The sequence below is a fragment of the Microdochium trichocladiopsis genome (assembly GCF_020744255.1).
Source record: "Microdochium trichocladiopsis strain MPI-CAGE-CH-0230 chromosome Unknown B0I36scaffold_3, whole genome shotgun sequence".
Classification (NCBI taxonomy): Eukaryota; Fungi; Ascomycota; class Sordariomycetes; order Xylariales; family Microdochiaceae; genus Microdochium; species Microdochium trichocladiopsis.
Window position 1 is genome coordinate 960,680 of NW_025763546.1, and position 27,045 is coordinate 987,724.

The 27,045-nt window shown below is 57.0% G+C and overlaps 3 protein-coding genes and 2 non-coding genes across 5 annotated transcripts; 3 read left to right on the plus strand and 2 right to left on the minus strand.

The window, feature by feature from the left end:
* The first annotated feature begins 411 nt into the window (after positions 1–411).
* Positions 412–7,995, plus strand: B0I36DRAFT_317066 (protein phosphatase 2C). The gene is made up of 3 exons (XM_046153112.1): positions 412–1,017; positions 1,130–7,238; positions 7,299–7,995. Exons 1-3 carry the CDS (start codon positions 833–835, stop codon positions 7,494–7,496), a joined length of 6,492 nt encoding a protein of 2,163 aa, XP_046014934.1. The 5' UTR covers positions 412–832; the 3' UTR covers positions 7,497–7,995.
* A 734-nt stretch (positions 7,996–8,729) lies between these two features.
* Positions 8,730–8,801, plus strand: B0I36DRAFT_t50. The gene has a single exon. It is a non-coding gene; the product is annotated as a tRNA-Gly (tRNA).
* A 781-nt stretch (positions 8,802–9,582) lies between these two features.
* On the minus strand, positions 9,583–19,187 carry B0I36DRAFT_360311 (uncharacterized protein; the record flags this gene model as incomplete). Its single annotated transcript, XM_046158283.1, has 2 exons — positions 9,583–11,663; positions 12,035–19,187. The coding sequence occupies 2 exons, from the start codon at positions 19,185–19,187 to the stop codon at positions 9,583–9,585; spliced, it is 9,234 nt and encodes a 3,077-aa protein (XP_046014935.1).
* Positions 19,188–23,317: 4,130 nt separating this feature from the next.
* B0I36DRAFT_t51 lies at positions 23,318–23,459 on the plus strand. Its single transcript has one exon. It is a non-coding gene; the product is annotated as a tRNA-Arg (tRNA).
* A 405-nt stretch (positions 23,460–23,864) lies between these two features.
* B0I36DRAFT_317074 (MOSC N-terminal beta barrel domain-containing protein) lies at positions 23,865–26,743 on the minus strand. Its single transcript, XM_046153113.1, has 2 exons — positions 26,416–26,743; positions 23,865–26,355 (listed from the first exon to the last, which is right to left on the minus strand). The coding sequence occupies exons 1-2, from the start codon at positions 26,498–26,500 to the stop codon at positions 23,990–23,992; spliced, it is 2,451 nt and encodes an 816-aa protein (XP_046014936.1). The 5' UTR covers positions 26,501–26,743; the 3' UTR covers positions 23,865–23,989.
* Between the last annotated feature and the right edge of the window lie 302 nt (positions 26,744–27,045).

Consider the following 27,045-nt stretch of genomic DNA (forward strand, 5'->3'; position numbering starts at 1 on the left):
GTGTTTGCACAATCATACCGCCGTGTCAGACGCTGTGCCTGGAGGTCCGTCCTGGATGACGACGGGTGCTGCGAGTGATGACAATTGCGTGGTGGGGAGCCTGGTTAACCCCCCCCCCCCGGTAAAAAGGCATGGAGCACTGGCGGCGCCAAACGGATTGGGACAACAGGTGCTGTGCTGTGCACACTAGGGCGAGCCCCTCTGCCCTAAGAGCGCGGCCCCCCCAGGCTAGGGCCTCCAAAAGCGGGCGCCTGCGGGAGTGGCACATCAAATGTTGGTTTCGTCGATGCGGCGGGCGACAGGGACTCCCCTTCACTACTCGCTTCACACACACACACGCTCTTGCCCAACGCGCGGGTCCCTTGTCTCTGGTGCCGTGGTAGCTCTGCCAATCTTGCACGCCCTCCCGCACCCACATTCACGATACCTCGCCGCACACACACCTGCTGCCACGCGCGCTCTCCATCTTCGAATCCTCGACCACACATCCAGCACATCCCATTGTGCTACGACGCAGCGCTTCCACGTCCCCGGCGGACCAAGCCCCCTCGTTGCAACTCGCTGCACCGCGCTCCAGCCTTCGTCGTCCACGAACCAAGCGTCCTCCGGCTCCTTGCTCCGCGCTTCCACCTGCTGGATCGACTCCGCCCGCCCGCCCACCTTTGCTCAGTGTCTGTCCAGCAGCGGATCGATCCTGGGACATTCGTGCTCAATCGAAAAATTACCATTTCACCTGGCCCGTCGGGAAATGACTTGAGCAACGCCTCGACCATTGATGGCGATTCGTTTGCCTTGAGTTAGTCCGATAGAGTCAGCGCGTGGGCTCAGTACCATGACGAGAGATGACCGCCACGATCGCCTCAGCTCCATCGCGAGCTCCAGCAGCGATCGATCCAACGCCACTGTAATGCCATCTGCTCCAAGCCGCTCCGCTTCATCCTCAGGCGCATCGGGTTCCAAGAAGCTACGAGCCACCCCGCGGCCTCTCAAGAGACCATCCGAAGTGGGCAAGACGAGGTATGTTCGCTGCTCTGTGCTCGTGCCTTTTGCAACGAGCCGCGCGCTTTATACATAGCGACCTAGAATGTAATGCGCTTCAGGGAGGAGCTCCTGACATGTTTCCATTTAGGTCCTCGAGAGAAACGACGCAGACATCCCCAACTTCACCTGCCGACAACTACTCCGCTTTGCCCCCAATGTCGAAATCTAGCTCTTATGATAGCCGGCGCATGAGTGACCTTGCCAACTATCGTCGCGACCTCGCTGTCCTTGATCAGGGAGGCGGTCGGATTCCGCAAATTCAACACATCCCGCCAACTGGGATTCCGAATTCGCAACACAGCATAGCACCTTGGGTTTCCTCTACGGGTAGCACGTCTGGGTCAGCGCCCTCGACGGGCGTGGGCACAACTTTCTACAACGATTATGACTCTGGCGAGAGCATTGCATCGCCCGCGCAGATATCACCGGCTTTCAGAAATGCTAAAGGACGACAGCCCTCGGCTGTAGACGGACTCGACATGTCGCAGTTCAACGATGATCGGCGTCCCTCGGTCGCCAGCGTCACTACGGCCAGCAGCCAAGGCTCAAAGAGCAGTGCGTCAAGAGGTGGTTTCAAGAAGCTGCAGGGATTCTTCGGCGAGGAGTTTCCGGGTCGTGACGGGTCCGAAACAAGCTTACCACAGCCGAGTCAATCCAGCCAGAAGGAATCGCGCTCTTACTCCTTTACGCGGCCCAGGCGCGAGAGGAACCACTCCAACGCTACCGAGACCACGAGAGAGCTGTCGCCCGCTTCCTCTCGGCCAAGAACGCCAGTGCCATCGAGCGATGTGGTCCCCTTCCTGTATCAGGAAGCCAAAGATATCGCGAAGTATGGTGAGGCTCCTGTCCGAGAGATCTTGACTGGGCCCGACCGGGAGCGTTATGAGAGGGAACAGAACCAAGCACCTCCGAAGACGTCGTCATCAGGGCGATCTGGTCATGCTGGATCAGGCCCAGGCCACTCTGTGGTAAACATGTCATCTGGGCATCATTTGCACCGTCACCAGAAAAGCAATGAGGACACCCACTCTTTGCGACCTGTAGCGAGCAGAGAAGATTCTCTTATGACGGTGCCTTATGGGAAGGAGCGAGGAGCCTCAACAGTGAGCAACTTTGTGCGTTCGCGCGCGCAAAGTCCCACGCCAAGCTTCAACAGTCAGAACAGTCGACTTGCTTCAGTCGATGGTCAAATGTCGCCCAAGGATCACAACGGGAAGCGCAGTCTACTCGACCGATTCCGACGTCACCCCAAGCACAATAATGACGACAGCCATACCCTCAACCTCAAAGGCTTACCGGGCTCTGTGCGATCGTTGACTCGTGCTTCGTCAAAGCAGAATCTGAACGCCCCCCTCCCGTCGCCGTTAGAGAAGCCACTGCCAAACCTAGACTTTGCCGACGTTCCGTCTGCTCAGACCAGAGCTCCTCCGCAGTCGCGTCAAGCTACATTCAACAACAAGTTTCCCTTCTCCAAGAAAGGCGGTCGTTATCGGCATCACGACGAAACCGAGGACCAGATTGGTCCAACTGACAGAGATGACCGAGGAAAAGTTTTTACTCTGGATACGAATCTCAACGACATGGAGGGCATCCTTGCTCAACCGCCGCCTTTGACCCCTATGGATCCTTCCATTTTTACAGGAGGAAACGCCATGCCGGCAGAGATGGAAACAGTGCCAGAGTCGGTACCACTGCAACAAAGGGCAGACGGCACGTGGAACGCGCCCGACAGTTGGGGTGTGCGAAGGAATGCAGAGGAGCGAGATCCTCATGTACCAGAACATGATGATGTCGGTACCCCGCCTCGCCCAGAGGAGAAACACGCGCCTCATTGCATTCGTGTCTTCCGCTCAGACGGTACTTTCGCCACGGTTCAACTGCCGCTCACTGCCACTGTGCAGGACGTCATGGCCAACGTCGTGCGGAAGACATACGTGACAGAAGGGTTGGAGAATTACCACATTGTGCTCAGGAAACATGACTTGTCGCGCGTCTTGAGCGCCCCTGAGCGCCCACTGCTCATTCAAAAGAGGCTGCTGCAGCAGATGGGATACGAGGAAAAGGATCGGCTTGAAGAGATCGGACGCGAGGATAACGGCTATTTGTGTCGGTTCCTCTTCCTGTCAGCCAGAGACAGCGACTTTACGGGCGCTCACCACGACTTGGGGCTGCAGAAACTGACCAAGTTCAACCACATCGACTTATCCGGGCGCAACCTTATCACCATCCCTATCACTCTCTATTCCAAAGCTGCGGATATCATCTCACTGAACCTCTCACGGAACTTGTCACTCGATCTACCGCGCGACTTCATACATGCCTGTCAGCAGCTGCGCGATATCAAATATGCCAACAATGAGGCACGCAAGCTCCCGATCAGCATCGGACGAGCTGGTCGCCTGACATACCTCGATGTGTCAAACAACCGCCTTGAGGAGGTTGACCACGCAGATCTTGGGCGGTTGCGCGGCCTGCTGAAGCTCTCACTTGCAAACAACCGCCTCAAGAGTCTCCCTGAAGAGTTTGGAGCATTCAGATCGCTTCGGACACTTAACTTGTCTTCAAATTTTCTCGACCAATTCCCCCCCTTCCTTTGCGAGCTCGAAGCTCTCGTTGACATTGACGTCAGCTTCAACTCGATTGCCAGCCTCCCCGACCAAGTGGGAAACCTCAAGAACCTCGAAAAGTTCGTCATGACAAATAACAGGCTGTCTGGAACATTGCCATCTACTTTCAGCCTCCTCATGAACATTCGTGAGCTTGACATCAAATTCAATCAGCTCACTGCAATTGATGTAATCTCGGAACTTCCCAAGCTGGAGACGTTGTCTGCCGACCACAATATGGTATCTCAATTTGTTGGCAGTTTTGAGCGAGTGAGGACGCTCAAGCTCAACTCGAACCCGATCACAAAGTTTGAGCTTGTCGGACCCGTGCATACACTGAAGGTATTAAACCTTTCCAATGCACAGTTAGCCAGCATCGACGGTTCGTTCAACAACATGCCCAATCTGGAACGCCTGATCCTGGACCGGAACTATTTCGTCTCGCTCCCAAACCATATCGGCAACATGAGAAGACTTGAGCACTTCAGCATTGCCAACAATTCAGTCGGCGAGCTCCCTCCTGAGATTGGCTGCCTTACGGAGCTGCGAGTACTCGATGTCCGAGGCAACAATATTAGGAAACTGCCAATGGAGCTGTGGTGGGCCAACAAACTTGAAACGCTCAATGCGTCCTCCAACGTTCTCGACAACTTCCCGAAGCCTGCTTCGCGTCCTCCGCAGATGCCCAATGATCCTTCGCAAACTCCAAGCTCAAACGGAATTGTCAAGCAGTCGACCGAGACCCTCTCACACACGTCATCGATGGAGGAACTCCTTCCAGACGGTACTCGGCGACCAAGCCATTCCTCCAGTACCCTGCTTAGTGTCGGTCCATCCCCGGTCCCTGCTGGGCCCGACCGTAAGAGCTCAGTGGTGTCAGTGTATGGCAAAGGTGGTCGCAAGACCTCTGTTGTGTCTCGGAGCACAAATGGCAGCACTAATGGCACGATCACTGCGGCTCCAGCAACTAGGAAGGACTCTGGACTCTCTGGCCGGCTTACCAACACCTTTGCAGGCTCCCTCAAGAACTTGTATCTCGCTGACAATCAGCTTGACGACGATGCGTTTGACCAGGTTATGCTTCTAAGCGAGCTTCGGATTCTAAACATGTCTTACAATGACCTCAGCGATATGCCTCAGCGATGCATCAAGAGCTGGCCTCAGCTTGTTGAGCTGTACCTGTCCGGCAATGACTTGACAAGCTTGCCCGTTGATGATCTCGAAGAATTCAGCCTGTTGCAGGTTCTGCACATCAACAACAATAAGTTCACGAACCTCCCGGCGGACATTTCGCGAGCCAAGAAACTTGCGGTCCTTGACTGCGGCAACAACTCGTTGAAGTACAACATCGCGAACGTACCATATGACTGGAATTGGAATCTGAATCCCAACTTAAGGTACCTCAATCTCTCTGGCAACAAGAGACTTGAGATCAAACAACAGGGTACCAGTCTCACGGGACCGAGTCGCGATGAGCAGTACACCGACTTCAACAGGCTGCTCAATCTCCGAGTGCTTGGTTTAATGGACGTCACATTGACTCAGCCGAGCATTCCTGACCAGAGTGAGGACCGTCGTGTACGAACGTCAGGATCGCTAGCTGGACATCTTCCGTACGGGATGGCGGACACTCTGGGCCGGAATGAACATTTATCAACAGTGGACTTGGTCGTACCACGATTCAATTCTTCAGATTCTGAGACACTTCTTGGGCTGTTTGACGGTCAGGCACTCTCGAGTGGTGGCTCCAAGATCGCCAAGTATCTTCATGAGAACTTCGGACGCATCTTCACCACCGAACTGAAAGCTCTCAAGACTCGTCAGAATGAGGGACCCGTCGATGCTCTTCGACGGGCCTTCCTCAGTCTCAACAAAGATCTTGTCACACTTGCTCTGGAACACGGCGGCAAGCGCCCGATGACTTCGCGCGGGACAGCATCTGTTGCTTTGAGCAAGGAGGATCTCAACTCGGGTGGAGTCGCCACTGTGGCATATTTGCAAGCGCAAGACCTATATGTTGCCAACGTTGGTGATGCGCAGGCAATGCTGATCCAGTCTGATGGATCACACCGTATTCTGACACATAAGCATGATCCGGCTGAGCCGACCGAGCGCCAACGTATACGGGACGCTGGTGGATGGGTTTCCCGTCAAGGCAAATTGAACGATCAGCTCGAGGTTTCTCGTGCCTTTGGCTTTGTGGACTTGATGCCTGCAGTTCAAGCAGCGCCCTACATTACCAAGGCGACAATCGGTGCACAGGACGAGACTCTCCTGATCGCAACAAAAGAGCTCTGGGAATACATAACACCTGGACTTGTTGTCGACGTCGCGAGGCAAGAAAGAGGCGATCTGATGCGTGCGTCTCAAAAGCTCAGAGATCTGACGATGGCCTATGGCTCAACTGGCAAGATCATGATCATGATGATCAGTGTTGCAGATCTCAAGCGACGCCAGGAGCGATCCGCTCGTCTGCATCGGGGCCAGAGCATGTCGCTGTACCCATCCGGCATTCCCGATGAGTTCCAGTACGTCCCGAAGCGTGGTCGAAAGCCTAAGGGCGAGGTCCAAGATTCGACATTGCACAGACTCGAGGCCGAGGTGCCTGCGCCGACAGAGAAGCCGTCGATCGCCTTCACAGATATCAAGAATTCCACCAATCTGTGGGAGATGTACCCGTCCGCCATGCGATCAGCAATCAAACTGCACAACGAGGTTATGCGTCGACAGCTTCGGCGGATTGGTGGATATGAAGTCAAGACCGAAGGTGACGCATTCATGGTCTCCTTCCCCACTGCTACATCCGCGCTGCTGTGGTGTTTTGCGGTTCAGACGCAGCTGCTTGAGGTGAACTGGCCTCCCGAGATTCTCAACTCCGTCTCCGCTCAGGAAGTCTATGACAAGGACAACAATCTCATCTTCAAAGGTCTATCTGTAAGGATGGGAATCCATTTTGGTGAACCCGTGGCCGAGATCGATCCGGTGACGCGGCGAATGGACTATTTTGGCCCGATGGTCAACAAGGCCTCTCGTATCTCGGCTGTGGCTGACGGGGGCCAAATCACGGTGTCGGCAGACTTCATCTCTGAGATCCAACGCTGTCTTGAGACCTACCAGGAGAATGAACGCAACAGCTCTGTGGGTTCTGAGGACACGTTTGACGACGACGCCACCGCCATGGTGATTAGGAAAGAGCTCAAATCGCTCAGCTCGCAAGGATTCGAAGTCAAGGAGATGGGCGAAAAGAAGCTCAAGGGACTTGAAAACCCCGAATTCATCTACTCGCTGTACCCCCACGTGTTGGCAGGCAGAATCGAGTACCATAACCAGCAGGCAGTTGCTGCTCCAGAACCAGGCAAGCCCACCCAACTTCGACCTGGTGTTGAACTGGGCTTTGACCCCGAAGTTGTCTGGGCCGTCTGGAAGATCAGCCTTCGCCTGGAGATGCTGTGCAGTACACTTGAGGAGGCTTCTGGCAGCCAGCTGCAGCCACCAGAGACCGAATGGCTGGATCGTGTACGGTCACGAGGTGGCGAGGTTTCTGAGCAAGCCATCACTTTGTTCCTAGAGCACCAAGTGAGCCGTATCGAGGTGAGTTCTGTGACACGTCCCTGATTTTGTCGTTCATAAGCTAACAGCATCATCCTTCAGACGTGCGTCTCCACCTTGTCGATGCGCCACATTGCTGCTGGCGGCGGCCAGATCAACCATCTCGAGGAGCTGCGTGCTCCCATGTCACAGATACTGGATAACCTGGCTTCTCAGCTGGCCGAGCTCGAACGGTACAAGGCCAAGTTTGGACCTATTGACGACTATGACGACGAAGACACGGAAAGCGATACCGCTTGAACGCGTGTAACATCATATACCCGCATGATTTAGGGGAGTCTCGATTGTTTTGGGCCGCACACGCCCCACTATATATAGCAGAACAATAATTACAGCGCGAGCAGCGTGCTTCCATGCAGAATGGCTGTACAGGCCGTAGAGCGAGGGCTCTAGATTTCCAGGGTTCGGCGATATCAGGGTGTATCCCACTACAAAGGGGTTGATGACCATTGGAGAGACGGCGTTTTCGGGAATTCCTTTTCCTCCCTTTTCGGCGCGTCTAGATCCATTTTGGGATATCAATGGTGTGGCACACCCATGGCTGTTCTTTTTCTTTTCTTGTCGGGATAGCCCTTGTTGCGATTGCATTCGAAGGGTAGCAGGACGGGGACAAGAAACGCTGGCACGACTTCCCTATGAAGATAACTATATTGAACCTAATTTTGAACATGACGACATGAGATGGTGCTGCTTGGAGTCCTCGTGCCCTGCTGTCGTCTCGTGCTGCCATCAAAGACGATGAACGGGTTTGCAGACAAATGGAGTACATTTGTGAACGAAGCCTGGGGACGGTAACACTGTCTGATCCATGCTCCTGTGATATCTTGCCTCCTCCCTTAACCATTTCCTGTTGACGCTTTGAGTTCCCCAGAAAACAGGTTGCTGCTGGGATACAGATGGACATCGATAGCAAACAAGCCAAGCTCGATGGTGAAATAGAATCCGTGGCATTGAGAGATGTGTGTGTGTGTGTACAATGACTTTGCTCACACGCAGGTTGCCACCACGAGCAGCAACAACCAGTCCTGCCAGGAGGAGGACATGAGGTGTCTGTCTGGCCTTTGTTTGCTTGCAGCGAGAGACCCTGCGCGGGCGCCTGCCTGCCCTGCCTTGCTCGGACAAACGAAGACCCAGCTCCTTCCTTCCCTCCTTGCATCCTTGGCATGTTGCTCTTGCCAGCAGACTCGGGTCCCCTGTTCTGGATTGGAAACCTCAGGCACTCCTGATGTCACTCACTCACTCCCTCCCCCCCCCCCCCCCCCCCCCCCCCGAGACAACGCCAGGCAGACAGGTAGGCAGGCCATATAACCTCAAAAAGCCGACTGGTAACCCCAACAACCGAGACAGGCAGCAAACGTGCAAATGGTGCAGTCGAAAAACGACACACACAAACACAGCACTGCACACTATCTGGCTCTCTTCTCTAACCTTACCTAGCCGAGACAGTTCGTCGGACTGGCAACATAACCACAAGCGGCCATGGAGTAGTAGTCAACTCGTTTCCCTCCCAAGGAAGAAACGCGGGTGCAAATCCCGCTGGCCGCAGTCGACCCTTCTTTTTTTTTTTTTTTCGTTTCTTTCTTTTCTCGTTATCTTGAATGTTCTCCGTGGTCCTTCTTCCTTGACATTCTATCTCTCTCTCTCTGTGGTTCATGCCTTGTGTTCCCTCTCACATTTGTTCTCGCATCTGGTCTTCTTTCGGCTTTGTCAATGGACGATACAATTCTGCGGCATGGCGCACCACTATCATCATGAACATTGATACCGACTTAGGTAGGAGCAAACACCTGGACTTGAGATATACCAAGGCTGCAACTGATCGATAATGTTCACGAAGACTTCACGGGATTGCATTGACGGAGTTGGGGTCCAGCACTTATTATCAGAATATCAGAAACTTCATATTTTTCAATAACGCTAGTCTAAGGCACGCAGAAACCACTGTGAGCAACCATGTTGCAAAATGTCAATCCAAGTTCGCTCCGCTCAGGTACAAATAGACACACAACACACACAATCGAATTATCCAATGCAATGATTCGCTAAGCCAATGAAGACGGATGGTGATGCCCCGTGCTCTGCTCCCGGAGGGGGGGTTGCCACTAAGTGCTGGGGCGAAAACTGTAAAGCCATGCTTGGTATTTGCGCGCTGTTTCCGATTCATGTCTCATACTCATTCTCGTGACGGCTCGTTTCATTCTCTTGGAGGGAGAGAGGAAGCCTGTTCAACAGACTTTCTCTGTATCCTCATCGTGTCCTTTGCCTTTATCGTGCTTCTTCTTTGTGGGTTCCTTCGCTTTCGTCCTCCTCATTCATCAGATCAAGCTCAGGAGCCTCTGAGCTTCTTCCACCAGCTACTCCGTCCTGATGACACCGGCTCGGCGTAGACAGACTCGCGCTGTTGCTTCTCGCCGCTGCCCTCAGAACCAAAGCGGTTACGGTCGCTGCGCCGCTCGCGCTCTTCGCGACGTGCGCGACGTCTGCGCTGATCATCGGCCTCGGACATGTCGCCGGCATAGCTCTTCTCTCCGCCACGACGGCGAGCACGGCGTGCAGCCCGTCTGGCTTCCTCGTCATCAGTGACAGGAGGCGCGTCCGTCTGTGAGGGCGCGCCATCTTCGGGAGGTGGACCAGCATCCGAGTGCTCCTTGACCCACGAGCTCGTGCCCGAGTGCGGCCACGCGGGCGGGCGTTGCTGCTTGGTGCTGCTTCTGCGCTGTGGTGGCGGCGGCATCACTGGCGGTGCGTCGGGAACCGTGTAGACGTACTCGTCCATGACGGGTGGTGCGGATGCTCGCACGCGACCTTCCTTCTCCGCGCGGCGGAGCTCACGCCGGCGTCGCCGCTCCTCGTCCTCGTCCTCGTCCTCTCCGACAACACGCGAGCGGCGCTTCTCCTCGCGTCGCGCGCGGCGTGCTTCAGCCTCGGCCTCCTCCGCCGCCCTCGCCGCGTTCTCCTTCTCGAGCCTGCGTAAGCGACGGCGCTCTTCGCGCTCAGCATCCTTGGCTGCCGCACTGTCGTCTTCGGCAGCCCGGGCGGCTTTGCGCGCTGCCCGTCGTGCTTCTCTCTCCTCAGCGCGACGGGCCTCGGCCTCTTCGGCCTCCTTCTTGCGCTTGTCGCGCCGCGACTCTTTCTCCGCACGGCGCGCATCCTCGTCAACACCAGCCTCCTCGGCTCTTCTCGCACGCCGTGCGGCACGGCGGGCCTCCCTCTCGGCGTCGGTCTCCGCCGCAGCCATGGTTTCGCTCTCCCTCGAGGAACGGACATGACGTGATCTCTTGTCTGGGCGGCTCTCGTCGTCTGTGGTCAATGTGTTGCTGCGACGGCGGAGGTCTGCACGCATATCAGATTTGGGGGCAGACATCATGCCGCCAAACGCCCCAGCTGCTAGGGCTGCGGCCTTGCGTGCGCTGCTGGACCCTGATTTCTTGAGGGGAGGGGGCGCGCCTAAATCAGGGGCATCGACAAAAACAGCACCATCATCCTCCGGCATGACGCGTGAACGTCTTCGCGAAGACTTCTCCCGCGGGGGCTCGGCGTCCACGGGGTCGACGACCGCCATATCATCAGCCTCCATGTCTTGCGTGCGCGAGCTGCGGCGCTTTGAGCTTGAGCCAATGCCTAGGATCTTGGCTGCCTTGGACGTCATCGGAGGCAATTCCTCTGGTGGCGGGGACATGAGACCCCCAGACATCTCGTGGGACGCGCGATTGGAAGTCGACTTGCGACGGCTCCCGCGCTCGTCGCGGGAGGACATTGTCCGTGAAAGCGGAGGCGTGCTCTTCAGGAGATTGCCCATCCGGCTCTTGGACGGAGAACTGGTCTTGTCGCGTCTCTCGTCTGATCCGGATTCGCGAGGCGAGATGTCGTCGGCCTCTCTCCTGCTTGATCTCTTCTCGGGTGAGCGAATCTTGGACGAGCGCTCTCTCTCAGACTTGCGAGGAGGCGGGGCGGCAGCAGACCACGCTCCCCAAGAGGAGCCACCATCCCGGTTGATCTTGGGCCGCTCTCTTCTGGAAGACTTGTGTTCGTGAGGTGGAGTCGGAGGTGCATCGGGCACGGCAGGCGGTGCCATGGGGACCTCCGGGGGAGCAGGCGGACCTCCATCGTCTTCGACTTCAGTCGCACGAGACTTCTTGCTTTTCCTGGACTTCTTCTTCTCGGGCGAGACATCGATGATCTCTACGATCTCATTCTCATCTCCTTCCATTGGGAAACTGCCTGGGATGTCGGAACCACGACGAGTAGCTTGCGTGGGTGAGTCGTCGGAATTGGGGGGGAAGTCTGCATCAGCCCCGGGCTCGGCAAGCTTGCCCTTCTTCTTAAGTCTTCTCTTTTCCTTCTCAGAAAGCTGCGGGGGCGCATCCGGGGCGGCCGGTGGCGGTGGTGGTACGGCAGGCAGCAGGTCTGCATGGTGCGTGTGTGTGCATGGTCAGCTTCGATACGCGGCACATTGGTGGCATGTCCGCCAAGTGGTTGCATGCATGATGATGACAGGTGATGCCCTTCCCAGTGACTCAGCAGGATCTATACTGTAACAGGGCCAGTCAAGCTTGACCTTGCAGGGGTTCACAGCCATCTCGGATGAGTCGACCAACGGACGAACGCCTAGTGCATTGCATGCTTGGCAGCCCGCGGGGAAGCTTGCATCCCCTTGAGCTCCAAGCACAGCTCACTTGAGCCTAGCTGGGACTAGTCGCATCCGTCCTAGATAGCCCTTGGTGCAAACTAGAAGATCGGGGAAATCATAAATCTGAAAATAGGAATATCCGACTTACCCTTGTCTTTTGATCGCGACTTCTTGCTCTTGCGCTCTTGTCGCTCACGCTCTGCTTGCTCTTCAGCTTCACGAATGGCTCGAGCTTCGGCTTCGGCAGCAACGGCCGCAGCCTGGTCGTCGGCGGGCTCGTCGTCGCCGTCTGCTTCTTCCTCGGGGTCTGCAGGTGCCTCAGGTGCACGCTGTTTGGCCAGCTCGAGGAGTTCCTCGTAGCGCTTCTTATCACTTTTACCAAGCTTGCCCTTGCGATCGAGCTTGGCTTTGAGCGCACCAAGTTCCTCCTCCTGAGCAGCAATCTCAGCCAAGCGAGCTTCTTCAGCGCGGGCTTCCTCAGCAGCCGCTGCTTCAGCCGCGGCCTGCTCCGCAGCTGCCGCGGCCTCTGCCGCTGCTTGCTCCTCGGCCTCACGGGCAGCCTGGGCAGCAGCCTCTTTGGCGGCCTTTTCTTCGGCGCGTCTAGCGATGTTCGCAGTAAGCTCCTCGTGCCGTAAGCGATCTGTCTTGAGTAGCTTGCCGAATCGTTTCTCTCTCTTGACTTCCAATGCTGCGACTTCTTCTCTTTCAGCCTGGTCGAGGGCCTCGAGAGCTGCTTCCGTGTCTTCCTCTTCTTCGGGTTCCGGCTCAGGCTCGGGCTCAGGCTCGGGCTCGAGTTCAGGCTCAGGCTCAGGCTCAGCAGGTGGCTCTTCTGTTGCGTCAACGTCAGCCACAGCGTCAACCTCAGGTTCGAGGTCGGCTGGACTCTCAGCTGCTGCTTGTTTTTGTGCCCTAAGACGGGCATTCTCGACGAGCTCCGCGTAGCGCTCCCTATCTGATCTCCCGAGCTTCCCCTTTCTCTCCCGCTTGGCGTCAAGGGCTGCCAGCTCGGCAGCTTCGGCCTCAGCTTCTGGGTCGACTGGTAATTCTGGCGCAGGCTCCTCCTCTGGCGTAGGTTCTGCTTCAGCTTCAGCATCAGGATCAGCGGTAGCATCTCCAGAGGCTGGTCGTTCGGCCCGAAGGCGCGCGTTTTCGACGAGCTCGGCATAGCGCTCGCGATCAGATCTACCGAGCTTGCCCTTCTTCTCCCGCTTGGCGTCGAGGGCAGCCAGCTCGGCAGCTTCAGCTTCTGCCACAGGGTCCGAGTCCGCTGGAGGGGCCGGCTCTTCTTCAGCCTCAGGTTCTAGAGACGGCTCCTCTGCAGGTGCAGGGTCGTCAGGCGCCGCCCTTTTAGCACGCTGCTCGATGCGTTCGGTAAGTTCTGCGTGTCGCTTAGTGTCGGACTTGCCAAGCTTGCCCTTCCTAGCCTTTTTGGCATCGAGAGCAGCAAGCTCGGCTTTCTCCTCTTCAGCAACCGGGTCCTCCGCGAACTCTTCAGCATCGGCAAACTCCTCAGCAGAAGTCTCGTAATCTAGGTCACCATCGGCGTCGATGTCGTCGTCCACCTCGGGTGCTGCCTCGACGTCTGCGGACACCTCAGGTGCAGCTGCTGCTGCAGCTGCCGCCGCAGCAGCCTCAGCCCTCTCATTTGCTCTGTCGGTAAGCTCTGCGTGCCTGGCTCTGTCGGTTTTGCCCAGTTTGCCCTTGAGTTCCAACTTCGCCTGAAGCGCGTCGAGCTCCGCAATCTCGGCTGCGACGTCGGGATCAACAGGTTCTTCCGCTAGGATTTCTTCAGGTTCGGCCGCCGGTTCCGCCTCCGCTTCAGGCTCGGGTGCAGGTTCTGATGCAGCAGCCTCTTTCTGGGCAGCATCCTTGGCGCGCTGTTCTGCTCGTTCGAGGAGTTCGGCGTGTCGAAGTCGGTCCGTCTTCATTAGCTTGCCCTTCTTCTGCAATTTTGCCTCGAGGGCTTCAAGCTCGGCCGTCTCTTCAGCAATTTCCTGGGCAAGTGCGTCGGCAACCACATCGTCGGGTTCGGGAGCGGCTTCAGGCGTAGCCTCTGGCAACTCCTCCTGCTCAGGTTCTGGAGCGGCCTCTGCAGCCTCTGCGGCCTCTGCGGCAGCCAGCGCGGCAGCTGCCTGTTCAGCGCGCTTTTCTGCTCGCTCAGTCAACTCAGCATGACGAGTTCGGTCGGTCTTGAGCAGCTTGCCCTTCTTCTTCAGCTTAGCATTGAGTTCCTCAAGCTCGGCCTCTTCAGCTGCTATCTCTGCCGCCGCCGCCGCTTCGGCCGCAGCGGCTTCCTGGGCCGCTGCTTCTGCTGCTGCCGCTTCTGCTGCAGCTGCTTCTGCGGCGGCGGCCTCCGCAGCGGCGGCCTCAGCAGCCTCCTTCTCCTCGGCTCGCTTAGCTGCGCGATCTGTAAGTTCTGTGTGCCGGGCTCGGTCTGTCTTCCCAAGTTTGCCCCTGGTTGCAAGCTTGGCTTCAAGTGCACCCAGCTCGGCCTCCTCGGCAGCAATCTCAGCGCCAACACCGTCTTCGATAGCGTCTTCAGCCTCGACATCGGCTTCTGGCGCCGGCTCTGGATCTTCAAATATAGCTTCTTCTGCAGCTGCAGCCCTCGCGGCCTGTGCGGCGGCGCGTTGTTCGGCCCGGTCGAGAAGTTCCGTATGCCTTGCTCTGTCGGTCTTGCCCAGCTTGCCCTTGATGCCAAGTTTCGCCTCGAGCACCTTCAGCTCGACCTCTTCGGCAGCAATCTCGGCGGCCAAGTCCGCGTCTACGTCCTCCACTATAGGCTCCGGAGCAGGTGGGAGATCTTCTGCGGCATCGGCTTCTGCTTCCGGTGCAGCGGCTTCAGCTGCAGCAGCCTCGTCGAGACGTTGTTGATGGCGCTCTTTCAATTCGTCTAGCCTCGCGCGGTCGGTCTTGCCAAGCTTACCTTTCCTTATCAGCTTTGCCTCAAGACCTTCACGCTCTTCATCTTCGGCAGCGGCTTCAAGTAAAGCCTCTTCGGCAGCGATGGATGAAGGGGAGGCTTCAAGCTCCGGCTCGGGGTCGTCTGCAGGTACCTCCTCGTCGACGGCAGCGGCAGCACTCTCGTCCGCGGCGGCTGCCTCCTTCGCTGCTGCTTCTTCCGCACGCACTTTGGCATTTTCCATGAGCTCCTCCAGGCGGGCTTTATCAGTCTTTCCCAGCTTGCCCTTCTTGGTCAGCTTGGCCTGCAGGGCAGACATTTCCTCTTCCTCCAGGAATATTGTGGCCGCGAGCTCTTCAGCCGCTCTAGCCTCTGCTGCTGCAGCTTCTTCGGCGGCCGCCGCCTCTGCAGCGGCTTGTTCAGCGGCGGCGGCTTCCGCGGCAGCAGCCTCTGCGGCAGCTTTGTCAGCGGCACGCTGCTCGACTCTTTCCATGAGTTCCGTATGCCGAGCCCTATCAGTCTTGCCGAGCTTGCCTTTCGACTTGAACTTTGCGTCGAGAGCCGCGAATTCGGCTTCCTCCTGTGCTGCAGCTTCGTCGACTGGATCGATGGGTACAGGCTCTGTTTCAGGCTCGGCATCTGCTATTGAATCAGGCTCTGGCTCGGTTGTAGGAGAAGCAGCAGAGGCGGCATCTCGGATAGCCTTATCGGCTGCACGCTGGTCGACGAGTGCCTGCAGTTCCTCAAGACGTGAAGTATCGGTCTTTCCAAGCTTGCCGCGCCGTTCCTTCTTTGCTATCAAGTCGGCTAGTTCAGCTTCTTCTGCTTCGATCTGAGCCGCAAGAGCTGGGTCGATTTCTGGCTCAGGAGCAGGTTCCGGCTCAGGTTCGGGTTCCGCCTCTTGTTCCACGGCTGCAGCCGCCTTATCCTTTTCGCGCTGCTCAGCTCGGTCTAGCAGCTCATTATGGCGTGCCCGGTCAGTCTTTCCGAGCTTGCCCTTGAGCGCTAGCTTGTTACTCAATTGTTCGAGCTCGGCAAGTTCAGCGGCAAGCTCCTCATCGACTTCTTCAGCAGGTTCCGGCTCGGGCTCAGGCTCGGGCTCGGGCTCGGCGGCAGCAGCTTCTGCGGCGGCTATTTCTTGAGCTGCCTTCTCCTCTGCTCTGAGGCTAGCGTTCTTGACAAGCTCATCGTAGCGAGCCTTGTCGGTCTTCCCTAGCTTGCCTCTCTTGAGCTTTTTGGCCTCGAGATCGGCAAGCTCAGCCTCCTCAACAGCCGCAATGCTGTCGGCTTCTGACCTAGCAGGATCTTCTGGAGCGACGGCAGGTTCGGGTTCGGGTTCTGCAGCTGAGGCTGCGGCTGCAGCAGCTGCAGCATCCTCCTCCGCGGCTTTGTCCTTGGCGCGTTGGGCAGCCTTCTCCTGCAGCTCCTCGTATCTGGCCGAGTCCGTCCGGCCAAGCTTGCCTTTCCGCTCCTTCTTGGCTTCTAGTGCAGCAAGCTCAGCCTCTTGTTCCAAAATTTCAGCAGCGAGTGCATCGTCCACCGGGGCAACGGTTTCTTGGGCAGGCTCTTCGACAGCTGGCTCGGGTTCAGGGACTACGGCAGCGGCGGCGGCAGCTGCAGCCTCCTCTGCACGCTTGCTGGCCTTCTCGCTGAGTTCGTCGTACCGCGCTTGGTCTGTCTTCAGTAGTCGGCCCTTTTTGACAAGTTTTGCTTCTAACGTAGCAAGTTCTTTGGTCTCTTCAGCGATTAAGGCTTCTAGCTCTGCATCGACTTGAGGCTCTGGCTCAGGAGAGACGACGTCGATTAAGGGCTCCGAATCCACAGCTGCAGCTGCCCTTAATGCTTCTGCGGCCGCTGCAGCATTCATGGCGCGACATTCTGCATTTGCGATGAGTTCGTCGAGTCTTGCTTGATCTCGCTTGAGCAGCCTGCCCATCCGCTTGACTTTCTTCGCCTCTAATTCCGCAATTTCGGCCTCCTCCGCTGCGATGGCTGGATCTGGCTCGGGCTCGGCCGGAGGATCTGGCGCGGGTTCTGGTACAGGCTCAGGTTCAGGTTCAGGTTGGGCCGCCTCCGCAGCGGCTGCTGCCGCCGCTTTGGCCTCCTCGGCCGCAGCCTCGTCCGCCGCTCGGCGTGCTGCGTTGTCTAGCAATTCTGTCAGCCGTGCCTGGTCCTTCTTGAGGAGCTTCCCGCCGCGCTTCGTCTTCTTGGCTTCCAGCTCTTCGATCTCCTTCTGCTCTGCTTCGATAGCGGGATCAACGATAGCTGGTTCGGGCACTGCGGCGGCTGCTGCTGCGGCAGCATCGGCAGCAGCTTGTGCATCGGCCTCGGCCTGAGCTGCAGCTGCAGCTGCCGCCGCCACTTCTGCGGCAGCTGCCTCTGCTGCTGCTTTATCGGCAGCCCGCGCATCAGAACGGGTTTGCAGATCTGTCAGACGAGCCTGATCTTTCTTCAGAAGCTTGCCGCCTCTGGAAAGCTTCTTGGCTTCGAGTTGCGAAATCTCCAGCTCCTCGGCTTGAACAGCAGGATCTTCTTCTGGAGGTTGTTCGACCTCTGCTGCGGGGGGAGACGGCGCTTCGGGAACTGGTTCTGGTGCGCTCTCGGCTGCAGTCGCAGCAGCCACAGCAGCATCAGCCTCCGCCTGGGCTGCCGCCTTCTGCTCTGCTCTGCGAGCGACACGCTCTTTAAGCTCGTCGAACCGTGATTGTTCCTTCTTGAGGAGCTTTTTTTTTATGTCCTTCTTCGTTTCGAGGGCTTTGAGCTCGGTCTCCTCCGCAGCTGCCTGGGCAGACGCCTCGTCAGCTGCCTTAGCCGCCGCGGCTGCTGCAACTTCTTCCGCCTCACGAGCAGCTTGTGCCTCCGCGGCGGCTGCCTCCTCGGCCGCCTTGGCTGCGGCCTGCGCAGCTTCTGCAGCTTCAGCAGCGGCTGCATCGGAGGCGGCTTTCTCTGCTGCGCGTGTTTCGGCTCTTTGTATTAATTCGTCGTAGCGCGTCTGATCCTTCTTCAGCAGCTTGTTTTTCTTGATCTTGCGTTTCTTTTCAAGCTGGGCGAGCTCCTCCTCCTCCGCGGCGATTTCGGCCGCAAGCTTCTCCTTGGCAGCCTGCGCGGCAGGATCAAGCGTTTCCGGCGCCTGTGCTCCCGGGGCGGCCCATTCGTTGTTGCCACCATTCGGAGGACCAGGTAGGCCCCAAGCGTCAGCTTCTCTGGACGCGGGATCAAGGAAGTCATCCGCGGCGGGCTTTCTCGGATCCTTTGTGCCAAATGCACTCCAGAAGTCATCGCCGCCGCCGCCTGCCGGCGGGTCTGGCGCTGCTGGCGGTGGCTCGGAATCTCTGCCAAGGTCGAGAAGTGCCGAGGTTTTGTTGACCATCTTCTTTGCTTTCGAGCCCCAGTTCATCCAATCATCCGCAGACTGGTCCGCAGCCGGCTCCGGCGGAGGAGGAGCAGCCGCAGCAGGGGCCTCCTTCTTGGTGACCTTTTTCGTAAGACCCCAAAAACTCCATCCCGCGGCGGCCCCAGATTGGGCGGGTTGTGACGTTTGTGACTCGGTTGGTGGATTGGGTGCGCCCTCGTCAAGCAGACTGTTCTTCTTCTTGTCCTTGTCGTCCCCGAAGGCTGCCCAGAAGTCGTCGTCTTGCTTAGGCTTCTTCGCATTCGCATTCGCACCGGCGGCTCCCCATGTGCCCCAGGTATCCCCAGACTCGCCTAGCGGGTCAGGTTTGTTCTGGATGTCTTTGGAGTCACCCCAGCCAAAAGCATCAGCCTTGGCTGTCTTCTTCGCCGATGATGAGAAGCCAAAGTCGAAATCGTCCTTCTTGCCCTTGTCGTCCGCCTCCTCTTCGTCGAACGACCCGAATCCGAAACCCGTGGTTGTCTTCTTCTTTGGCTTCGGCCTGTCGATGCTCCATGGATTATCCCCCGCTGCTGGGTCGTCTTTCTTATCGCCGGGTTTGCCGCCGGGCTTGGTGCCTGCCCAGTCCCACGATGAGCCGGCGCCGCCGGCACCGCCGGAACCAGTGCCACCCCAGCCGGATCCACTGCCGACTGTACCAAAATTAAGGTCCAACGTCGGTGCCGTATCGTCCAGCTTGATTTCCTGGAATGCATCGAAGGTACTGCTGCCGGCTAGGAGGTCCTCTTGTTTTGACTTGCTGGCTGAGCCCAGGCTTCCCCAGGGGTCGTTGTTGCCATCACCAGTACCTCCGCCGGTGCCGGTCTTGCCGCAATCGCCGTTTGCATCGCCGCCGTTGCCACCAGTGTTGTTGTTACCACCGGCGCCGCCATTGCCATCGTTCTTCTTTTCGGGTTCAGGGGCTCCCGCAGCAGGCTTCTTCTTGTTGTTCTTCTTGGCGTGCTGCATAAAGCCCTGGTTCGAACCGAAGTCAATGCCAAAATCCATGGTAGGGTCGGCAAACAAGGACTTCGATGTGCTTGATTGTTGTTCGCGACGGGTGGACGTTGGGGGTGGCTGGTGATGATCAGAGGGGTCGCGTGGGCGGACGACGTCACCAGTGGTTGAGGGGTCGAGAGGCGCTTCGCGCACCGAGGGCTCGGCTTCGCATGGCGTGGGCAACCGTCGTGACCGCCGCGGCGTTGCGTCCGGGAGCACAAGCGGACGAGGTGCAACCTTCAGGCAGGCGTTTTGTGGTGGGTGACGGGATCGGGGGGTGGTGGTGGTGGTAGTGGTGGCCTGGTCAGACGAATGGCAGTGTTAGCTTGCATGGGCCCTTAGAGGGGCCAGTGAGTGACAAAAAGGAGGCTGGCCGCTGGCAGGAATGCAGCAGCCCCATCGTCCACCACCGCGCAGTGCGCAGCCGACAGGCACACTCCATTGTGGCCAGGACACGGGGGAAGTATTAGACAGCCAAAAGAAGAACCACCCCGACTTACAAGGCCATTGTCGTGTCTCAGCCGAAGCCATGTGGAAGCAATTAGGTTTAGGCGTGTTCCCAAGTCATGGTCCTCCCACCGGATCGATGTAGTGGCGGTTGCGCCCGCCAGCGAGGGCACCGCTGGGGAGCCAAAACCGCTCCCTAGCCCGGATGGGCAAAAACCCAGCACCGTGGCCGCAGCCATGCTGGGATGTCAAAGCTCGAAACGGCGTCCTCGCCTGCGCCCACCATGAACGCAACAACGTGTCGATTGTTGCAGCAGGGCTGGCTCACGCGAGGACGGGACTCTTGCTGCTCGGAGGCCCAGTCAACAGCCCGTGAGCCGTGGGTGCAGGGTGTCTCAGTCGCGCAGTCGAGTTGTTGAGAGAGTCAAAGGCATCTGGGAGGGATGCGACAGGCTCGGTGCGGCAGCTGTTGGTATTGGCGGAGTGAACCACCGACTTGCTGCGAAAGGATACCGCCACCTCAACCAGGTGTCGGATCGGACGATGGGAGTTCTAGAGGAGAGCAAAAAAGGAGGAAACAGAGATCATGCAAGAAGATTTTGCAAAGCCCAATGAGAGGGAGGCGCCAGGAGGGAAAGAAAAGCGTATCAGAGGCAGCGCCGGGTGATGACTTGCTTGGAGCTGCATGTAGCCAGCCCTGGGCGGCCTGTGCTGTCTTCGAGTCGCTCTGGGTCGCGGCGAGTGGTCGTGGCGAACAGGGAATGCAGAGGCGACGTTTGAGCCGATTGGAAGAGCAAGGTGTAGATGTTTTACGCCAGACACGTCTTTTCTTTGCAGGAACAACAATATAGGACGACAGCCTCCCTTGGGATGCAGGTCGGAACTAATGCAAGGCGGGAGGGATACAGGACGATACCCTCACACGGGCGGGCGACCCTGGCGGGCTCGTGGCAGGGCCCAGCGTGGCCAAGTGGGAGGGGTGGATGCATGATGGGCGCATGGCAGGCAGACAAACTGGGGGGCCCGTCGCTGGCTGGTCCTAGCAACCTTCATGCCGGTTCACAAGGCGAAAACCGAAGACAGATCAGCCTGTCAAGTGTTCAGAAATGGGGCGTCACCGTGAGCCGTCTTTGGCGCTAGAATCACGAAGTACCAATACAATACCCACGGCGCATGTTCTTGGGCGCCCAATACCCAAGTTCAAGAAGGCCCTCCCAAGTGGTCTCGCGCGTGCACCGGCACCACAGCATGGGAAATGTTGGAGGCTGGGAACTATCGGCCCCCACGGCCCGCTGATTGGCTGCGTCGGCCGGCAGACTTCAAGCTTCTCGGCTCATCACACGCCTCTTGGTCTCTTGTGGTGTCCTGACGGTGCAGAACCGGGAGGTCATGTGCGCAGCTCACGGATGCACTGCAACTCGGTCTGCGCCGCCTCACAAAGGCCAAATGGGAGTTCTCGCTGTCCACGAGCTGTGTTGCAAGAAGAGCCTCGCTCGAGGACAATCATCAACTCTTGCCGGAGATGATGCCTGGACGAGGAAAATGTTTCCTCACGTTTCTCGCTTGAACCGCTTGTACCTGATCGCGAGGGGTGGTCGACGGCGAGGAAGATGCATGGATGGTGGTGTGGTGTGCAAGTGGTGGTGTGTTGTTGTGGTGGTGGTGGTGGCCGCCTGCCTTGCATGTCTTGTGTGTTTCGCCCCTGCCTCAGCCCCTCCTTCCTCTTCAGACATTTCCTGCTGTCCAGCACTCGGCAAAGAGCTAGCTTCACCCTCTCAATAGACACAAGGCGACCAGCGTGTCTTCCCCCGTCGCATCTGCGGGCTTTCCATCGTCAACCCAATCCGAAAACAATCTGCATCCATCGGTGCGTTCGTTTGCGCAAGACTCGACTACCGAAAAGCTCGAAGAGCGCGACAAAAGGCCGCGACATTTATTTTGGTGTAGTAGTCTACCCCACCATGGCTGTCCACGAAATTGACAACTGCCCCAGCATCTCCGCTGCCTGGTCCGTCGCCATGGAGATCGAGCTTAGCCCCCAGGCAGGGGTCGCGGCAATGGTGGTCATGACAGGGCTGGCCTGCCTCACAGTCTGGCGAGCTGTATTCAAGGTCTCTCTCATACCGACCAGCCTGGCCGCTCCAGTTTCTCTCCAGAATCCCTTCTGGGCACGCGACCGCAAACCAAGACATTGCCACCCCGCTCCCTGCCATCGTGAAAGCTGCTGCCAATGAGGGTCCAACTAGGCCGTCGAAACGACGTGCGCGCAGGCTTGTCTCAGGAGGTTGGCGAGTTGGCAACGCAACCTCTCCAGCACTGGTGCCACCCACCTAGCCCATTGCTTGCAAAGTTCTCTACACAAAGGAACACCAATGACCACGCCGTAGCGAAGCCTCCTGCCTTCGCCACGAAGATGTAATTACTCACAGAATCGCTGTACGCGCCGCAGGTGTTATGATTATCGACACGCCCCTCTGTCTGTTCTAGTGGACGTTCTAAGCGGCTGGGTTCGGGTTGGCGCTCAGAAACCCACATTGTCCAGAAAAAAAGAAGCCGCCATTCGCTGGCGCAGTGCGGATCTTCCATGCGCGTGTTGCCAAATCAGCCATCGCCAATCCCTCACCGCTCCGTCCCTTAGACGGGGCTGCTCAACCTCTTGACCAATTTGCGTCGCCGGTGCCGTCAGACTCATGCGACAACAGCAGCCACTCGAGCCCTTCCGGCCAGATTCGGAACATCTGGACGCGACACGTCAGGCCGGGCAGTCACTAGGCAGTGATCCGCGTCGGTTGTCATGCCGTAAGCATCGCGCATCACCACACGATGATGCAGCATGATCTGCTCCGCCAGTCCGGGTGCGGTCAAGCCCAAGTATTTCCGTACTTCGCTCGTCCCCAATGACAGGCTCATCGTGTTGCGATGGCGCCTCGAGGACCACGGTGGCGCAAAAGTGCAAGTTGGCATTAGCAGGCATGGTTCATCCTCGGGGTTCGGCCATGACGGGTTTTGTCATGACCCTCTTGTTTGGAGTTACAGCCCTTGCAAATCCATTGTTGTCCGCATGCGGCATCTGCCTGCAGCGGATCATCCCGAACGAGTGGCTTGATTCCTGGTGTTTTCCCCTCCTCCGAGATTCGCACTTACTGGTGACAACATCATGACTTGCACAGAGTACAGAGTCTGCGCTTCGTCTTGGCCGCTAATCATGGCAGCCACGCATTTGCTATACGGGCTGAGAATTGATGTGAACAGCACTGCGATCAGCAATACATAGTAACATGCATCATCACTTTGTCGGACAATGTATGCAGGTCACAACGCTTCTGGCAGCCTTGTGGTTGGGCACTGGTGTCGTGCATGTCCGCCCTGCATGGTTGGGTTTTCATAGGTTACAATGCCAACTTCAGTAGTGCTCCTTACAATTCGATGAGGTTCTTTTGCTCAACAATTCATGCTCATTGTATTGTGACTGATCTTGAGTGGCTCATGACCCTGGAAGATCACAGGATATCCACACACACATATCATGCTCGAATAGCACCCATATCTGTAACCACTCATCAAGCAAAGTCAAGAACGAATTGGTATCGTTCAGTCGCGTTTCCTAGGGTTCCCTTCTTCCCCGCGCCAGATGCACACTATATATACAACTACATGCGATGAGGATTACATAATATTGCCCTCCGCAAACCGGTCCGGTGGCCTAATGGTAAGGCGTCAGATTTCGGTGGACATCTTCACGAGGTTGGCAAACCATGACTACCTCGACCTACAAAGATGCACAATGCAATTTGGATACTCTGAAGATTGCGGGTTCGAGTCCCGTCTGGATCGCGCTATATTTTTTGGCTCGTGCCCATCATTCACTTCAGTCATTCTGTCATTTTGTCTGGTCTTGCTCCAGGTGTTGACTGAGTGAGTGGTAGTTGAAACGACGACGCTCAATGCCTCTGGTACCGTCCATTCGTTTGTTTCCCAGGCGGGCAGGCAGCAGATAGGCACTTAGTGGCGAGGAGGATGATTGCCCCTAGGTCGGCCTCCAAATCGTCTTTTTGCACGCTTCATAATCGGCTCTTTCATGGGTGTTCTCACATTGGTCAGAGATGAGGAGGGACGAGGGTATTTGGCCTGCTTCTGGCTCAGGAGCCACGGAGAGCCTGGTGGAATACCATGTTGTAACAACGAAGTCTACACGTACCACATGCAGTCTGGCGATGTGGGTGTTGAAGTCGATTACACGGGCTGGTCGATCGTGACATTGATGATGAGGCCATGATGATTAATCTTCTCGAATCGCTTGCTATCTCTTGGGTGACAGTTCATGGCAGTGAGTAACAGTGATATTTACATGAAAGTCATCCCCATCATGGATCTACGATGACCGCCTCACCGACCTGTATCCTTGCGGGTAGAGGGTCGTCCATACGCCTCGGCGTCCAGCACATGTGCGTCCCGAAAAACACTTTGCCGTCAAACTTGCGCGTTTTTGTTAGTGTGATGAATGGCTCGTCAGTCTTCTCCGCTGTACTTTGATTGATGCAGACCATGTGACACCTCCGGCAGGATCCCATCATTCGAAAGCGGTGTGAGCCGATGGCAATGGTCGACCAGTGGTCTTCATCATAGGCAGGGAGGAACGATGTTTTGTCGCTACTGCTGTGCCCAATCACTACGTTGGCCCGGAAGACTTCAGCTGATACCGGCGAACCCCTGCCACTGCGCACGATCTCGCTGTTCAAGGCGTCCAAGCTCTTCAGGCTGATGGCGAGGATCGGACTTTCGTTGGAGAGAAGTATTTTTGGCTTGTCAACTTCGTTATCCGAATCCGGAGGTGTGTCCACGCCTGCTTGAGAAGCAGCCTTGGGGGCAGTTGATCGTTGATGCTTTTGTAGATGAGCTTTTGCATGGCGCATGCTTTGACCAGCGCCGCCGGCAGGAAAGCGTGCAAGAGCGCATGGCGTCTCCAAAATTCCAGAGAAGAAATCATTGATCTCGTCTGCGGCGTAGATCCGCGCCAGGACATTCTCCCCACACACGCGAGAGGATGCAGCGCAGCCAGGAGTGATTGTCTTGAATGCAGTCGCATCCGTCGAAAGCGGTACCGACAAAACTCGGACATCGTTAGGGCTTTTAGGACACACATAAGTGATATTCAGCTTGCCTTGCACCAGATCCAGGGATGGCTTGATGAGAGCCATCCTTGGGTACCGCTTCTGGCTTAATGCTTGTCCAGTCCCGAGATGCACTAAGCACCATTCTCGATCCCAGGCCAGCCCTTCTCGTCTGACCTCCCATGTTGTCTCTGCTGAAACACGGAAACCTCCACAGCTTTTGATGGGGTACACTACTAAATGGTCGACATATAGGCCCGAGAGTTTGGGCGTCGCAGCACTTAAACCCGGTGTAATCGTGTCACTGCTTGTTGCGTAGAACTCTTCAACAAAATCCGCGAAACGGTCGACGTCTGAGATTGTGCTCATGGCGCCGAGACTGACTCGAATGACACCAGTCGGCTTTCCCTTCATGATGTCATTGCCATTGTCGCAGCGGAAGCCCTCTGAGAAGTTCTGTTTGAGCTCCCATGGCTGGAGCTGTAACGCTGCAGCAATACCGCCAGGGTTGCAGAGACCACCGGTGCGGATATGGAAATGTTTTAGGACCGCTAGCTTCTCGAATTCTGCTGTACTGACCCAGGCTCCTGTCGCATCTCGGATGTTGAAGGCAAGTGTTGGTCCGTGGTAAGTACCATCGCCGGGATCTTCGCCAGAATACATTGTGCAGACTGGAAGTCCGCTGCCAGTATGGTGTAACGCACAGAGCCTTGACGACAAGTGCTGACGCAGGAACATCGTATGTGCCGCCACTTCTTGCATGGGACCGAACAATTCGCGATGTAACCTTACAGCATGGCCGAGTGCCAAGATGTTATGCAGAGGCAGTGTCCCATCCTCCAAAGCCTCGTGGGGTCTTGTTGACTTGACGCTGTGCCATTGCTCGCCGATGCTTAGCACCATATCAACTGTTCCACCACCGAAATATTTTCGGTGCTGGAAGCACGGATATGCCTGTCGGCGTATGATGAGCGCGCCGAGGTTTGGAAACCCGAAGACCTTGTTGAAGCTGAGCACCAAAAAGTCAGGGGCTGCATCAACGTTCGCTAGGTCGAGAGGAGATGTGGCTACCAGAGCCGCAGCATCCAACAAGGTGAAAACCTGACCACCGGCTTCTCGGCCGACCTGTCTTGCTTTGGTAGACCAATCAAGTGGGAACTTCTGGCCGTCCATGTTCGACTGTGCCGGGTATGCAAAGAGCGTGGGCACTCCCTGTCCAGCTTCATTCTGCGAACTTGTCCCGCTCACCCATGTGGTTGCCTCATGGTTCGAAAGACATCGACTCGTCTTCGCCTCTTCACGTACTCCAACTACACTTGTATGACTGGCCTGGTGATAAAGGAAGTGGAAACCCTCTGGTGCAGCCCGGAAGGCGTCAGCAACCAACTTGATCCCAGCCGTGGCATTTGCCACAAAAACCAGGTCAAAATCGGCAGGGTCTGCAGAAAAGAAGCGCAATGCGGCAAGGCGGATGTCGTCGATTCTGGTTGTAGACCTTTGCGATGATATGGAAGCCGAATGCGGATTTCCGTACAGATTTGTCGTCATGTCCGCCACAAAGCAGTCCATAAGCGACTTGGGGTAAAGAGTGGTCCCGGCATGGTCGAGATAGACATCGCCTGAGATTTGAAAACGTGAGCCTGATGAGCTGTGGGTTCTGGGAAAGACGAACACCATACCTTGAATCATGGGAAACTCCTTGGAACGGAGCTCCTCGATGCGGCTATTGTAAGCCGCTTGGTGTTCGGCCATGGTGCTGGACATCTCTCACCCATCTGTGCGTTGGCAGGGATGCTTGAGCAGTAGCCGTGGAGAGTAAAACGAGATGCAGAGTCGCACAAGTCAAGTCATGTTTATCTCTGGTTGTCCAAAGCTGCTGTACGAGGGCATGTACAAGTTCATGGCCCTCATCGTGCGAACCGCGCTTGAGGTGGCGACGTGCGGTCCTCTTCAGAATGGCTTGGCCTGGCCTCTTCGTCGCTGTAGTCTCGGTGCAGTCCGGCCGCCCCATGAGCGGAAGTGGCCGCTGGATTCAGGTCTAGGTTTCCAAGGTTATCTCCTCCGCCCCACAGTGTATGATGAACTATGGATACCTCGTACTGTGCGTTATGCTTACCTAATCTCCATGCACGCCACGGCTGGGACACCATTTGCGCGCACGCGCCAGAGAGGCCCACCCGCGACTTCCAAGGACGACACGCCCGGGACGCGCCTTGGACGCGGTTCCTCGTGTAAAGTGGCCTGGGCAAAGTGGGCCACTTAAGCACAAGGCAGGGAGTGGTGTGCTTTAACCCTCCAAAGCTCGGCCC